Consider the following 13,721-nt stretch of genomic DNA (forward strand, 5'->3'; position numbering starts at 1 on the left):
CAGAGAAAAACATGGCTTGAAAGGATACATGCACCCCAATGTTCATTTCAGCCCCGTTTACAATAGCCAAGACATGGAAGCAACCTAAATGTCCATCAACAGATGAATGGATAAAGATGTGGTACATATATACAATGGAATATTACTCAGCCATTAAAAAGAATGAAATAATGCCATTTGCAGCAACATGGATGGACCTGGGGATTATCATACTAAGTGAAGTCAGACAAAGAAAGACAAATATCATATGATATTGCTTATATGTAGAATCCAAGAGAAATGATACAAATGAACTTGTTTACAAGACAGAAACAGACTCACAGACTTAGAGAAGGAACTTGTGGTTGCCAGGGGCGAAGGGTGGGGGTAGGGATAGATTGGGAGTTTGGGATTGAGATGTACACACTTCTATATTTAGAATAGATGGCCAACAGGGACCTACTGTACGGCATGGGGAACTCTGTTCAATATTCTGTAATAACCTAAATGAGAAAAGAATTTGAAAAAGGATAATGTGTATGTAAAAAACAAAAAAAGCAATAAATGTGTCTAAAATCATGAAGCACTGGTAGAGCTCAGAAACCAAAATTACTTACTGTGAGCTGCTCTTAGAGCTATATTTATTAAGCTGATCAGCAATTACTTAAGTGGTGCTTTGTGACAGCTCAAGCCAATTTTTATTAGTTATTTAAAAATTTTACTTATAAATATAATATTGGGTTTTGCCTACCCCCTCATGGCCAAATACACAGTAGGTGCTATTATCATCGTTAAGCCGAATTTATAAGAAAAATAAAAATACCAACATACCTCTTTGCCCTTTCACCTCCCCATCTGAACTCTTAGCTACGTCACTGAGTTGACCATTACATCTCTTCCATGTTAAAAGCTTTAAACTCAAAGAAAAATACCCATCATTTCATAATAAAAGTCAATAGGAAATAGGAATTCTTTAACACAAATGAACAATTATTCACAAAAATAATCTAAACTCTATAGTAAGGCTTACCTGCAAACATCTAAGTTTTACTAATTACTAAAGATCCACGCACCAACGAACTTCTTTCAAGTTACTTGCTGACAATACTACTTTACAAATAAGGCTATGCATGGTGAAGTAATGACAAGAGGGAAAAAGGTTCTTTCTCAAAGTGGCAACATATTCTCCATTGCTGAATAGAAGAAGGTGAGTGTGAAGTACATCTGCAGAGCAGAAAGTTCTCACCAGAAAAGTGGCTCTCTCAAATAGAAGCACTTCATCAGCCTCAATAATTTCAGCAAAATTCCTTAGGTTCATTTCCAGCTGCTGAACATTGGGAATCAGCTGATAAACAATGCTGGACCAAGCCTAACAGAACAGAAGCACAGTGTAATATTACTAACAGGTAGCCAGTCCAGATCTTTGCAAATGAGTAAGTATACTATAACATACAGACAGCAAAATATGGTGATAATTGAGTCCCAAACAAATTCTGGCAACAAGTATAACACAAACGAAGTGAGAAAATGAAGATAATATTTGATTTTTATCCTTCAGTTGGATTTTTTAAAGTTTCAAACACTTTTGTAAAATACTTCTTTCCATTGATAATTAAAAATAAACAAATATTTAATTCCATCATATTACCTTAGGGAAGTTGAAAACTCTGATATACTGGGCTAAAGAACTTCTAATCCAGCCATTCAAACAGATATGTAAGTCCAATAGTGTAGATTGCTCTAAAGATCAGAACCTAATAATGCTATATTTAACATACATCTAACAATCAACTTTATGAAAATATCAGAGCCACGTAGAAAAATGGCCCCTCCCCTCAATGGGATAACATACAATAGAAATTACAAGAGAAATTAGTGGCATTATCATTCCAAAAGGCTTATTGTCAGCTTTATAAATTATTGATCCAATTGAATTAAAAACAGTCCACTGCGTGTTTGCCTAAAACTGACTTCATCCAGAGGAGTATGACTAAAATAAGGAGTTGAAATTAACCACACCCTCCCTCTATTCTCTTAAGGCTCTTTTATTTGAATTTTCATTATAATATTTCTTTCAATTTTGCTCCAATTTGTCTGGTAAGGTGTACAGTGTTCTTCTCTCCCCTACTAGAGGGCAGGAACCTGGTCTTAGCCATCTGTGCGTCCAACAGCATCAAGCAGATTGCAATGAGTGCTTTTAGAATAAAACTTAATATAAAAATTTATGTCAGCTCTATGCAATATTGATGTAAGAGAGAGTAGAGCCATGTCTCTGTTCCAATTAGTTTTATTACTTAGGCATGGGGGTTCAGGTTCCAAGTTCCCAGGTCGGTGTTAATGTCACTGCTGAATTTACCTTGGAGAAGGCACCAAAGCTAACCACAGCAGAGACATTGTCACTCACAGCAGTGTTGTGATTAGCCAATTGTCTTTGGTCGTGTTATGTATTGCCATCCTTCACACCGCAGTTGGTTCTTATCAGTGCGTCATGTCCATCCTTATTCACGGTTACCTGTTCTATGGGAATAAGGCTTTGAGAGAAATTCGGCCCAAATTAATCTAGAACAGTATTTCCTAGATAGGTATCTCAAAATGATCTGTTATTAGAGCGAGGCTGGGTCAACATATTGGGGAAAAAATGAATTAGTTAAAAAAATAAATCAGTGGCTATGTTTAAAGTCCAATTGTTTTTCTCCTTGGCAAATCAGGTTTCTGTGCTTTTGGTTGTAGATACTTGTCAGATGGAGTTGATACTGAGGCTGTAGCTACAAGTCACAGAGAAGGATGCTTTCCTTCCCAGACTTGTCAATGGATACCAGAAGCAGTCTGACCACAGGAGGACCCAAAAGGAGCCAGTCTTTCAAATCACTAAATCAGTGGGAGAAAGGGAGGAAGCAGGATAAGGAGCCTATGTACCAATAAGGTAATTTCAGCTTCATCCATAACACAGCTATTGTTTGTAACCTCTACAACTACTACAAGCAGTGTGGCATCCATTCCATCAATGGGAACAATCTCTCTGGTTGAAAGAATGCTAGTCTCTAATTTGGCATGAAAGTTGAAGCTATCATACTCTAGAAATAACATATCCCATTCTAAGACTCCCTTCTCCAATCTCTCCCCTAAATATTGTTCTTCTATTGCCATCCAAACTTAGGCAGACTAGCTTATATCCTGTAGAGGTACCTGAATATTAGATACAATTCCAGTCAGCACTGAGACCACAACAGGTCAAAATGGATGATGGTCAGTGAAACCTCTACTGTCATGAAGATCTGTATCAAATTAATCAGGACCAAACTGGGTTAATTCAGTGTGATCTGGTAGGTATGTCGACACAATCTAAGATCAAAACCAAAATTTCTTAAGGTTAAATTGGGTATTTTTCAAACAATTTATTGTAGATTATTTCTTCTTTTGGTTCAACACATCTAGATGGCTATGAAAGAGTTTAAAATCTTTTAGTTTTGATAATACCCTTCTAGCTTTTTTTTCATGCTCTTTAAATGAGAGAACTCAGGGAAACATACACACCTTATAGAGAGTTTCATCCCAGATAGATGTTCGGAAGCAAGAACATTCCAATGGGCGAGACAAACGCCTCAGATCTTCTTCTCGCTCTTTAAAAATCTGAAGTAAATAGACCAACATACTGATCAGCATATAACTAACAGCTCTCCTCTCTCACTGCAAGATCTGAGGTGTAATATTTTAGCATATTTTAAACAGGGGCATTTCGTTTTTCCTCAGGGGAATTTTTAAATGTGTACGTTACTTTACAGACTAGGATGGCAGAAATGATTTCAAGTCAGGTCTACAAAGTACAATGGCTACTAGAATTCTTAAGGACTGTGCTGCTTGTTTTGAGTACTCACTGAGAATACTATGCTGAAAAATAAAATTTACCGTACAGAGGAATCTTAATAAAATATATCTAACATTCCAAATAATCCAATCTGGGTCATTTTTAAGATATGCATACCAATATCAAGATTTTATAAATCAAAATACTTCAACTTTTTGTAGATATCTTACTCTCATACACACATGCATACACATATATTATTTCTGTATGGACTGTATTTATTTGGCTACATAGATATAACAACCCCTTACACACAAATATCTATTCTTCTTGGCTATGTATCTATCTATATATATGCCCATATATACATGGAAAAATATCTATTTATACAAATATAAACACATACACAGATATTTTCCAGGACTGGGTGGGCTTATAGTGAATGCACTGTTCACACTGTGATGGATAATTTTATGCAACAACTAGGTTAGGCCACAATACCCATTTGGTTAAACACCAATTTAGATGTTGCTATGAAGGTATTTTTTAGATGAGATTAATATTTAAGTCAGTGGATTTTTAGTAAAGCAGATCCCCCTCCATAATATGGGTAAGCTTTATATAACCAGTTGAAGGCCTTAAGAGAAAAAGACTGCCATTCCCCAGGAAGAGGGAATTCTGCCTTCCAGACTGCCTTCTGACTCAAGCTGCAACAAGGGTATCTAGCCTATCAGTCTGCCCTGCAGATTTCAGACTTGCCAGCCTCCACAATCATATGAGTCAATTCCTTAAAATTAATCAGTCTCTCTCTTATTCTCACTCTCTCTCTCTCTCTCTCCACACACACACACACACACACACACACACACACACACAAACACACACTTCTTATTGGTTCTGTTTCTCTGAGGAACCCTGACTAATACACACACATAGAGGGAAACACCTATCTTGCTTGAAACTGATATTCAGGGAAGCACCCTAGCCATTTTAGTCCAAAACCTCCAAGTCTGAAAGTTTAATGAAATAGAGTATACTTTTCTTAATTAAGCTTAAAATCCCACAAAGAACATTAATGTATCTTTGGGGATATTTACATAAGCATTTAGAAAACAATATGTCGATCACTAAAAATGACAAGTAATTTAAAAATCCATAAGGAGGTCATTTATTGGAATGCTCTAAGTTTTTCTGTTGCAAATTGGGCCAGGGAAACAAAACAAAAAACAGTAATAATAACAAACCCCTCACAAGCTCAAGATCAAGCTACATAAAGAATTTTCTGCTGAATTAAAACAGAATTGATATTTAGTGAGAGGGAGAAGGAATTAAAAAGAATACTCAAAAGTCCTTTTCAGAGTCAAATACGGAACCCTTTCAAGTGGTTTCTGAAAGCCTGTAAGCTAACCTAGAAACACCAAAACATACTCAAATACTGGAACACTGAAGGCAATCCTGTAACTAATTACGGGAAAAAAAAGTATTCCTGCCCACAGTTATTACCAAAAAATTCTTAAGTTATAGGGGATCCTTAGACTCCTAGGTTCCAACCCAAAGAGGAACTGTATTCTTCTACATCACCAGTATATTCTAAAACTGCTTTCCTCAACTTTACCCTTGGAAATAGAGGATCTTCTCTTTCAGCTTAGACTTTAAAATCCAATCCTCTTATTTTATATGGAGCAAACTAAAGCTAGACTCTATTTGTGACTTGCCAGTCCTGGGGTATCATAGCTAGCTAGGGGTTTGCCCTTTCTACTGTGTCTTTTCTTGTTTAAATTTATGTGTACTAACTCCCATGCTAGAAAAGAAGATAAATATACCATATCAGTGCAATTATGAGGGCCTTGGCATTGTGCCTAACAGTATAGTTGGCATTTGAATTGGTGCATACCAGTTTTCTAGGTCAACCTAGTGACAGCTATGACCTTTCTTTATCTCACCCCTGGTGGGTCTTCTAGCCTTGAAAATAACTGCCTGCTCTGAAGGACAGTAAAACAGTGGTATCAAATATATTTTAAAAGTACATAAAGCTGCTTAGTGATAACACAGTCAGGATCCTTTCCTAAATTTGAAAATTATTTGCTAAATGAACATTATATTTCCCTTACCATGGAACATTTGTTTATAAGTGTTTTTTTGTTTGTTTTTGTTTTTGTTTTTTTTTGCGGTACGCGGGCCTCTCACTGCTGTGGCCTCTCCCGTTGCAGAGCACAGGCTCCGGACGCGCAGGCTCAGCGGCCATGGCTCACAGGCCCAGCCGCTCCACGGCATGTGGGATCCTCCCGGACTGGGGCACGAACCCGCGTCCCCTGCATCGGCAGGCGGACTCTTAACCACTGCGCCACCAGGGAAGCCCTGTTTATAAGTGTTTTTAAAAACAAATGTCAACTTTATTTTGAAAGCTTATGCTGAGATTTTTTTTTCCTAAAAAAGAATGGTACAAATTTACCTATATCTCTACAGAAGTCTACAAAGTATGTCAATTATTTGGTGCACCACCCATTCTATTTCTTACCAGGTCTCGTTGATCCTCCTGTACCAGATCCATTTTATGCACCAAGCAAAAGATTTTGGCATCTGGAGAATTCTGTAGAATGGCCTCCAGGCATGACTGGTAATAGTGCATGTCCTTTTCCAGTTCGCGGCTTTCCACATCAAAGACATAAATCAGAACCTCCACATTACGGAAGATGTTGTCTCGTTGGCTGGTGAAATAATTTTCCATGAAGGTGTCCTGTCTAGTAGGAAAAAAAATCTAGGTAATAAGCAAGTCATCACTTAATCACTCCTATTTACGATCTATTTTTGTTGGCTTAATCAGTGTGAAAGATAATCCTAAAGCTTCAAATTAAAGGGAAAATGATAGCAAATTAGGATGGCCTCACCTTCTTACTTCTTAAGCACATCTAGTGCCACCTTTTGCTCCTCTCCTTGTGTTCCAAATATACTTTGACCTTCCCTCAGTTCTAGTGGCCCATGGTCTACCCACCGAGGGGCCTTTACACATGCTTTTCACTCTGTCTCACATGCTATCCCCTTACTTTTATACATAATTAACTCCTACTTGTTCCACTGGATTTCAGTTCAATTCATACTTCCTCACAGAAACTATCCCTGACCTCACTGACTTGGGCAAATCTAGTCACCATAGGCAATTATACTAACACATTGGTTTTATTTTTAACACTCACCACAAGTGTGATATTATACATATTTGTGTGAGTTTTTAATTAATGGCATTCAATCCCCTAGATGGCAAGCTCCATGAAGGTAAGGACCATGTCTGTTACAGTTTGACATTGTTTCCCAGCTTTTAGCACAGAGCTTGCCACAGAGTAGTTGCTCAATGAATATTTACTGAATAAAAAACTAGTCAAACACTCTAAACTATATGAAAATGGCTCCAAGTTAACATTTTAGCAGAATGTTGCTCTTTGCTCCTTAGGCTGTGTGCTGCTTCCCAAGAAATTCTCAATTGCCAGCTGGATAGATGAATACAGTAGTGTTCTGTCCTAAACAAAAAAATCAAGGGGTGGCATCAACAACATGGTGGAATGAAAAGCTACCTCTGTCTCTCCCCTTCAATCTACAACCAGTAAAACATTCACAACTCAACAAAGGTACTTTTGTCCAACACACCAGGATGCTAGAGAATTCCACACACCTGTACATCTAAAGATGGATGGACTGGAACAGACAGAGGAGGCAGAACTGAAGGAACAGTAGAGGTAGTGCCTATAATCCTGGCCCTCTGGCCATGGCAGCTAAGCCTGTAGCCCCAGAGAACCTGGTAGCAGCAGAGCAGACAGCACACACAACACCAGCCTCCTGGCTGCAGTGGCACCCATGGCCACATCTAACTGTACATCCGTGGGAATGGGGCCTGCGGCCCTGTCCCTCCAGCCACTGAGGTGCCCAAGTCTCCCGTTCCTATGCTCTCCCACCAGCAGTGGCAGAGCCTAAGAACCTTAGAAAACCAGATAGGGAAGAGGCACTGGTATGACCCTGGCTTCCCCCACCCCTTCCCCCTGCAGTGCCTGAGCCTGTGAGCCTGTGACTCAGAGGATCCTGGAAGCAAGGGAAGAACCCACCATCCACGTGAACCAGGTAGCTTCTGCCAGTGACAAAGGCAGAAGCAAGGTGCCAATGACCAAGAAAACACCAGAAGTGATAATGAGAGTTGGGACAGGGGGCACACCTCTGACAGAGGCAGCTCAGGTAAGAGAAACCAAAAACTTGTGCTATAGTACCACCTATGGAAAAAGAAAAGACCCCCAATTTCTAACTTGTCTCACTTCACATGCTCTGGCAGAAGGAAGTACCATGAAGAAGCACAGTAACACCGCACCACAAAAAGAAAATGACAATTCTCCAGAAACCAAAGTTAAAGTCACATAATAATGTGATCTGATAGAGAATTTAAAATAGCTGTCATGAAGAAATTCAACAAGCTACATGAAAACTCAGAAAGGCACATCAATTAGCTCAAGAATAAAATTAATAAACAGGAATGCTTTACCAAAAAGGTTGAAACTAAAAAAAAGAACTAAAATTCTGGAGCTGAAAAACTCAATAAATGAGATAAAGAATGCATTAAAAAGCACTGGAAATAAGGCAGACCATATGGAAGAATCAGTGAGTGTGAAGACAGAAATCTAGAAAAGATACAAGTAGAAGAGGAAAGAAAAATAAGATGCAAAAAAATGAGGAAATTCTACAAGAACTATCTGACTCTTAAGTAGGGCAACATTAGGATAATGGACATCACCGAAAGAGAAAAGAGGGAGAAGGGAGCAGAGAGTTTATTTAAACAAATAATAGCTGAGAATTTCCTAAACTGTGGAAGGAACTGGATAGACAACTCCATGAAGCTAAAAGAACACGTAATTACCTCAACGCAAAAAGACCTTCTCCAAGACACATATTAAAACTGCCAAAAGTCTATGACAAACAATTTTGTAGGCAGCCAGGGAGAAAAAAATGGTAAACTACAAAGGAACCTAAATTAGGCTATCAGCAGATTTCTAAGCAGAAACTCTATAGGTCAGGTGGGAATGGAATGACATTATCAAAATACTAAAAGATAAAAGTTGTCACCCAAGAATACTGTATCCACCAAAGTTATCATTCAGATATGAAGGAGAAGTAAAGACTTTCACAGACAAACAAAAACTGAGGGAGTTCATCAACACTAGACCTGCCTTACAAGAGATGTTGAACAGAGGTCGTACACCAGAAACAAAGACAAAAGTACACAAAACTTGGAGAAAGGTGATAGACAGAAAGAATCAGAAAATTGCAACTATTTATCAGAAAAGGTTCTTAAACACTTTATTACAGTATAAAGATTAAAAAAGGGAGAAAATGCAGAAAAAATAACTATAGCTATTTCAATTTGGTAACAAACTTACAATGTAAAAAGGGAACGTTTGAGACAACAAAAACACAAAAGGGGAAGAGGAAAACCATACAGTTAAATGAAGATAAGATGCTATCAGCAGAAAAAACTATTTATCTATGTGACATTTGATACAAACTTCATGTTAAGTACAAAACATAAATCTAGAACGGAGACACAAAACAAAATGAGGAAACTGAGAAAAATACCATAGAAAACCACCAAACAAAAATGGAAGACAAAAACGCAAGGAAAAAGAAACAATGAGCCCGTCCTTATGAAAGGGAAGTTGGAGACTGAGTTGGTCACCACATTGGGACACTCCTGGCAGGGAAGCAGCACAGAAATGACCATGTGGCTGACAGGGTCTTGGTGTTCCACCTGGGTGTTAGGCCTGAGACTCAGAGGTGGGAGAGCCAAGTCTAGGACATTGGACCACCAGAGACCTCCCAGCCCAATTTAATATCAAACGGTGAAAGCTCTCACAGAGATCTCCATCTCAACGCAAAGACCCAGCTCCACTGAACAACCAGCAAAATACAGTGCTGGACACCCTATGCTAAACAACAAGCAAGTCAGGAAAACAAACACAGCCATTAGCGGAGAGGCTGCCTAAAATCATACAAAGTTCACAGACAACCCAAACCACACCACTGAGCATGGCCCTGCCCAGCAGAAAGACAAGATCCAGTCCCACCCATGAGAACACAGGTACCAGTCCCCTCCACCAGGAAGCCTACAGAAGCCACTGAACCAACCTCACCCACTGGGGGCAGACACCAAAAACAACGGGAACTACGAACAGGCAACCTGCAAAAAGGAGACCCCAAACACAGTAAGTTAAAAAAAAAAAATGAAAAGACAGAGAAAAATGCATGAGATGAAGGAGCAATGTAAAAACAAACCAGACCAAACAAATGAAGAGGAAATAAGCAGTCTACATGAAAAACAATTCAAAGTAATGAGAGTAAAGATGATCCAAAACCTTGGAAACAGAAGGGAGAAAATACAAAAAACCTTTCACAAGGACCTAGAAGAATTAAAGAGCAAACAAACAATGATGAACAACAACACAATGAATGAAATTAAAAATTCTTTAGAAGGAATAAACAGCAGAATAACTGAGGCAGAAGAATGGATAAGTGACCTGGAAGATAAAATAGTGGAAATAACTGCCACAGAGCAGAATAAAGAAAAAAAAATGAAAAGAATTGAGGACAGGCTCACAGACCTCTGAGACAACATTAAACACATGAACATTCGAATTATAGGAGTCCCAGAAGAAGAGAAAAAGTAAGGGTCTAAGAAAATATTTGAAGGGATTATAGTTGAAAACTTCTCTAACATGGGAAAAGAAATAGTCAATCAAGTACAGGAAGCACAGAGAATCCCATACAGGATAAATCCAAGGAGAAACATGCAAAGAAACATATTAATCAAACTATCAAAAATTAAATACAAAGAAAAAATGCTAAAAGCAGCAAGGGTAAAGCCACAAATAATAATACAACGGAATACCCATAAGGTTAACAGCTGATCTTTCAGCAGAAACTCTGCAAGCCAGAAGGGAGTGGTAGGACATATTTAAAGTGATGAAAGGGAAAAACCTACAACCAAGATTACTCTACACAGTAAGGAACTCATTCAGGTTCAATGGAGAAATTAAAATCTTTACTGATAAGCAAAAGCTAAGGGAATTCAACACCACCGAAACAGCTTTACAACACATGCTAAAGGAACTTCTCTAGGCAGGAAAGACAAGAGAAGGAAAAGCCCTACAATAACAAACCCAAAACAATTAAGAAAATGGTAATAGGAACATACATATCAATAGCTACCTTAAATGTAAATGGATTCAATGCTCCAACCAAAACACAGAGACTGGTTGAAGGGATTCAAAAACAAGACCCGTATATACGCTACCTACAAGAGACCCACTTCAGACCAAGGGACACATAAAGACTGAAACTGAAGGGGTGGAAAAAGATATTCCACACAAATGGAAATCAAAAGAAAGCTGGAGGAAGAATTCTCATGTCAGACAAAATAGACTTTAAAATACAGACAAGAGACAAAGAAGGACACTACATGATGATCAAGGGATCAATCCAAGAAGAAGAGAAAACAACTGTAAATATTTATGTACCCAACATAAGAGCACCTCAATACAAAAGGCAAATACTAACAGGCATAGAAGGGGAAATTGACAGTAACACAACAATAGTAGGGGACTTTAACACCACACTTTCACCAATGAACAGATCATCCAAAATGAAAATAAATTAGGAAACACAAGCCTTAAATGACACATTAGATAAGATGGACTTAATTGATATTTATAGGACACTCCATCGAAAAACAACAGAATATTTTGTTCTCAAGTGCTAATGGAACATTCTCCAGGATAGATTCATATCTTCGGAAAAATCAAGCATTGGTAAATATAAAAAAATTGAAACCGTGTCAAGTATCTTTTCCAACCACAATGCTATGAGACTAGGTATCAATTACAGTAAAAAAAAGAAACTAAAAAATACAAACACATGGAGGCTAAACAATACACTACTTCATAACCAAGAAATCACTGAAGAAAATCAAAGAGGAAATCAAAAAATACCTAGAAACAAATGACAATGAAAACATAATGACTCAAAACCTATGGGATGCAGCAAAAGCAGTTTTAAGAGGGAAGATTATAGCAATACAACCCTACCTCAAGAAACAAGAAACATCTCAAATAGAGAACCTAATGTTACACCTAAAGCAATTAGAGAAAGAAGAACACAAAAACCCCAAAGTGAGCAGAAGGAAAGAAATCATAAAGATCAGCTCAGAAATAAATGAAAAAGAAATGAAGGAAACGATAGCAAAGATCAATAAAACCAAAGGCTGGTTTGTTGAGAAAATAAACAAAATTGATAAACCGTTAGCCAGACTCATCACGGAAAAAAGGGAGAAGACACAAATCAACAAGATTAGAAATGAAAAAGAAGTAACATCTGACACTGCAGAAAGACAAAGGATCATGATTGATTACTACAAGCAACTATATGCCAATAAAATGGAGAACCTGGAAGAAATGGACAAATTCTTAGAAATGCACAACCTTTCAAGATGGAACCAGGAAGAAATAGAAAATATAAACAGACTAATCACAAGCACTGAAATTGAAACTGTGATTAAAAATCTTCCAACAAACAAAAGTCCAGGACCAGATGGCTTCACAGGTGAATTCTACCAAACATTTAGAGAAGACCTAACACCTAACCTTCTCAAATGCTTCCAAAATATAGCAGAGGGAGGAATACTCCCAAACTCATTCTACGAGGCCACCATCACCCTGATACCAAAACCAGACAAAGATGTCACAAAAAAAGAAAACTACAGGCCAATATCACCAATGAACATAAATGCAAAAATTCCCAACAAAATACTAGCAAACAGAATCCAACAGCACAGTAAAAGGACCATACACCATAATCAAGTGGGGTTTATCCCAGGAATGCAAGGATTCTTCAATATACGCAAATCAATCAACGTGATACACCATATTACCAAATTGAAGGAGAAAAACCATATGATAATCTCAAAAGATGCAGAAAAAGCTTTCAACAAAATTCAACACCCATATATTATAAAAAGCTCTCCAGAAAGCAGGCATAGAGGGAACTTACCTCAACATAATAAAGGCCATATATGACAAACCCACAGCCAACATCGTTCTCAATGGTGAACAACTGAAACCATTTCCTCTAAGGTCAGCAGCAAGACAAGGCTGCCCACCTGCACCACTACTATTCAACATTGTTTTGGAAGTTTTAGCCACGGCAATCAGAGAAGAAAAGGAAATAAAAGGAATCCAAATCAGAAAAGAATAAATAAAACTTCCACTGTTTGCAGATGGCATGATACTATACATAGAGAATCCTAAAGATGCTACCAGAAAACTGCTGGACCTCATCAATGAATTTGGCCAAGTTGCCAGGATGCAAAATTAATGCACTGAAATCTCTGGCATTCCTATACACTAAGAACGAAAAATCTTAAAGAGAAATTACAAAAATACTCCCATTTACCACTGCAACAAGAAGAATAAAATACCTAGGAATAAACCTATCTAAGGAGACAAAAGACCTGTATGCAAAAAACTATAAGACACTGATGAAAGAAATTAAAGATGATACAAAGAGATGGAGAGATATACCATGTTCTTGGATTGGAAGAATCAACACTGTGAAAATGAGTTTACTACCCAAAGCAATCTGCAATTCAATGCAATCTCTATCAAACTACCAATGGCATCTTTCACAGAGTTAGAACAAAAAATTTCACAATTTGTATGGAAACACAAAAGACCCTGAAGAGCCAAAGTACTCTTGAGAAAGAAAACCAGAGCTGGAGGAATCAGGCTCCCTAGCTTCAGACTATACTACCAAGCTACAGTAATCAAGACAGTATGGTACTGGCACAAAAACAGAAATACTGATCAATGGAACAGGACAGAAAGCCCAGAGATAAACCCACACACATATGGTC

General features: G+C 37.9%; 1 protein-coding gene across 23 annotated transcripts in view; it reads right to left on the reverse strand.

The window, feature by feature from the left end:
- Positions 1–16: 16 nt before the first annotated feature.
- The window catches only part of RRAGB (Ras related GTP binding B), a 43,060-nt gene continuing 29,355 nt past the window's right edge, over positions 17–13,721 (reverse strand). For 15 of the 23 annotated variants that reach the window (XM_073799527.1, XM_073799526.1, XM_073799522.1 and 12 more), the window contains 3 exons: positions 6,303–6,525; positions 3,514–3,609; positions 903–1,348 (listed from right to left, as the gene is read on the reverse strand). In XM_073799527.1, the coding sequence (XP_073655628.1) occupies positions 1,037–1,348; positions 3,514–3,609; positions 6,303–6,525 (631 nt within the window). In that variant the 3' untranslated portion in view covers positions 903–1,036. The other 8 variants (XM_073799529.1, XM_073799518.1, XM_073799516.1 and 5 more) reach the window with 8 other exon arrangements.

The sequence above is a fragment of the Tursiops truncatus genome, chromosome X (assembly GCF_011762595.2).
Source record: "Tursiops truncatus isolate mTurTru1 chromosome X, mTurTru1.mat.Y, whole genome shotgun sequence".
Lineage (NCBI taxonomy): Eukaryota > Metazoa > Chordata > Mammalia > Artiodactyla > Delphinidae > Tursiops > Tursiops truncatus.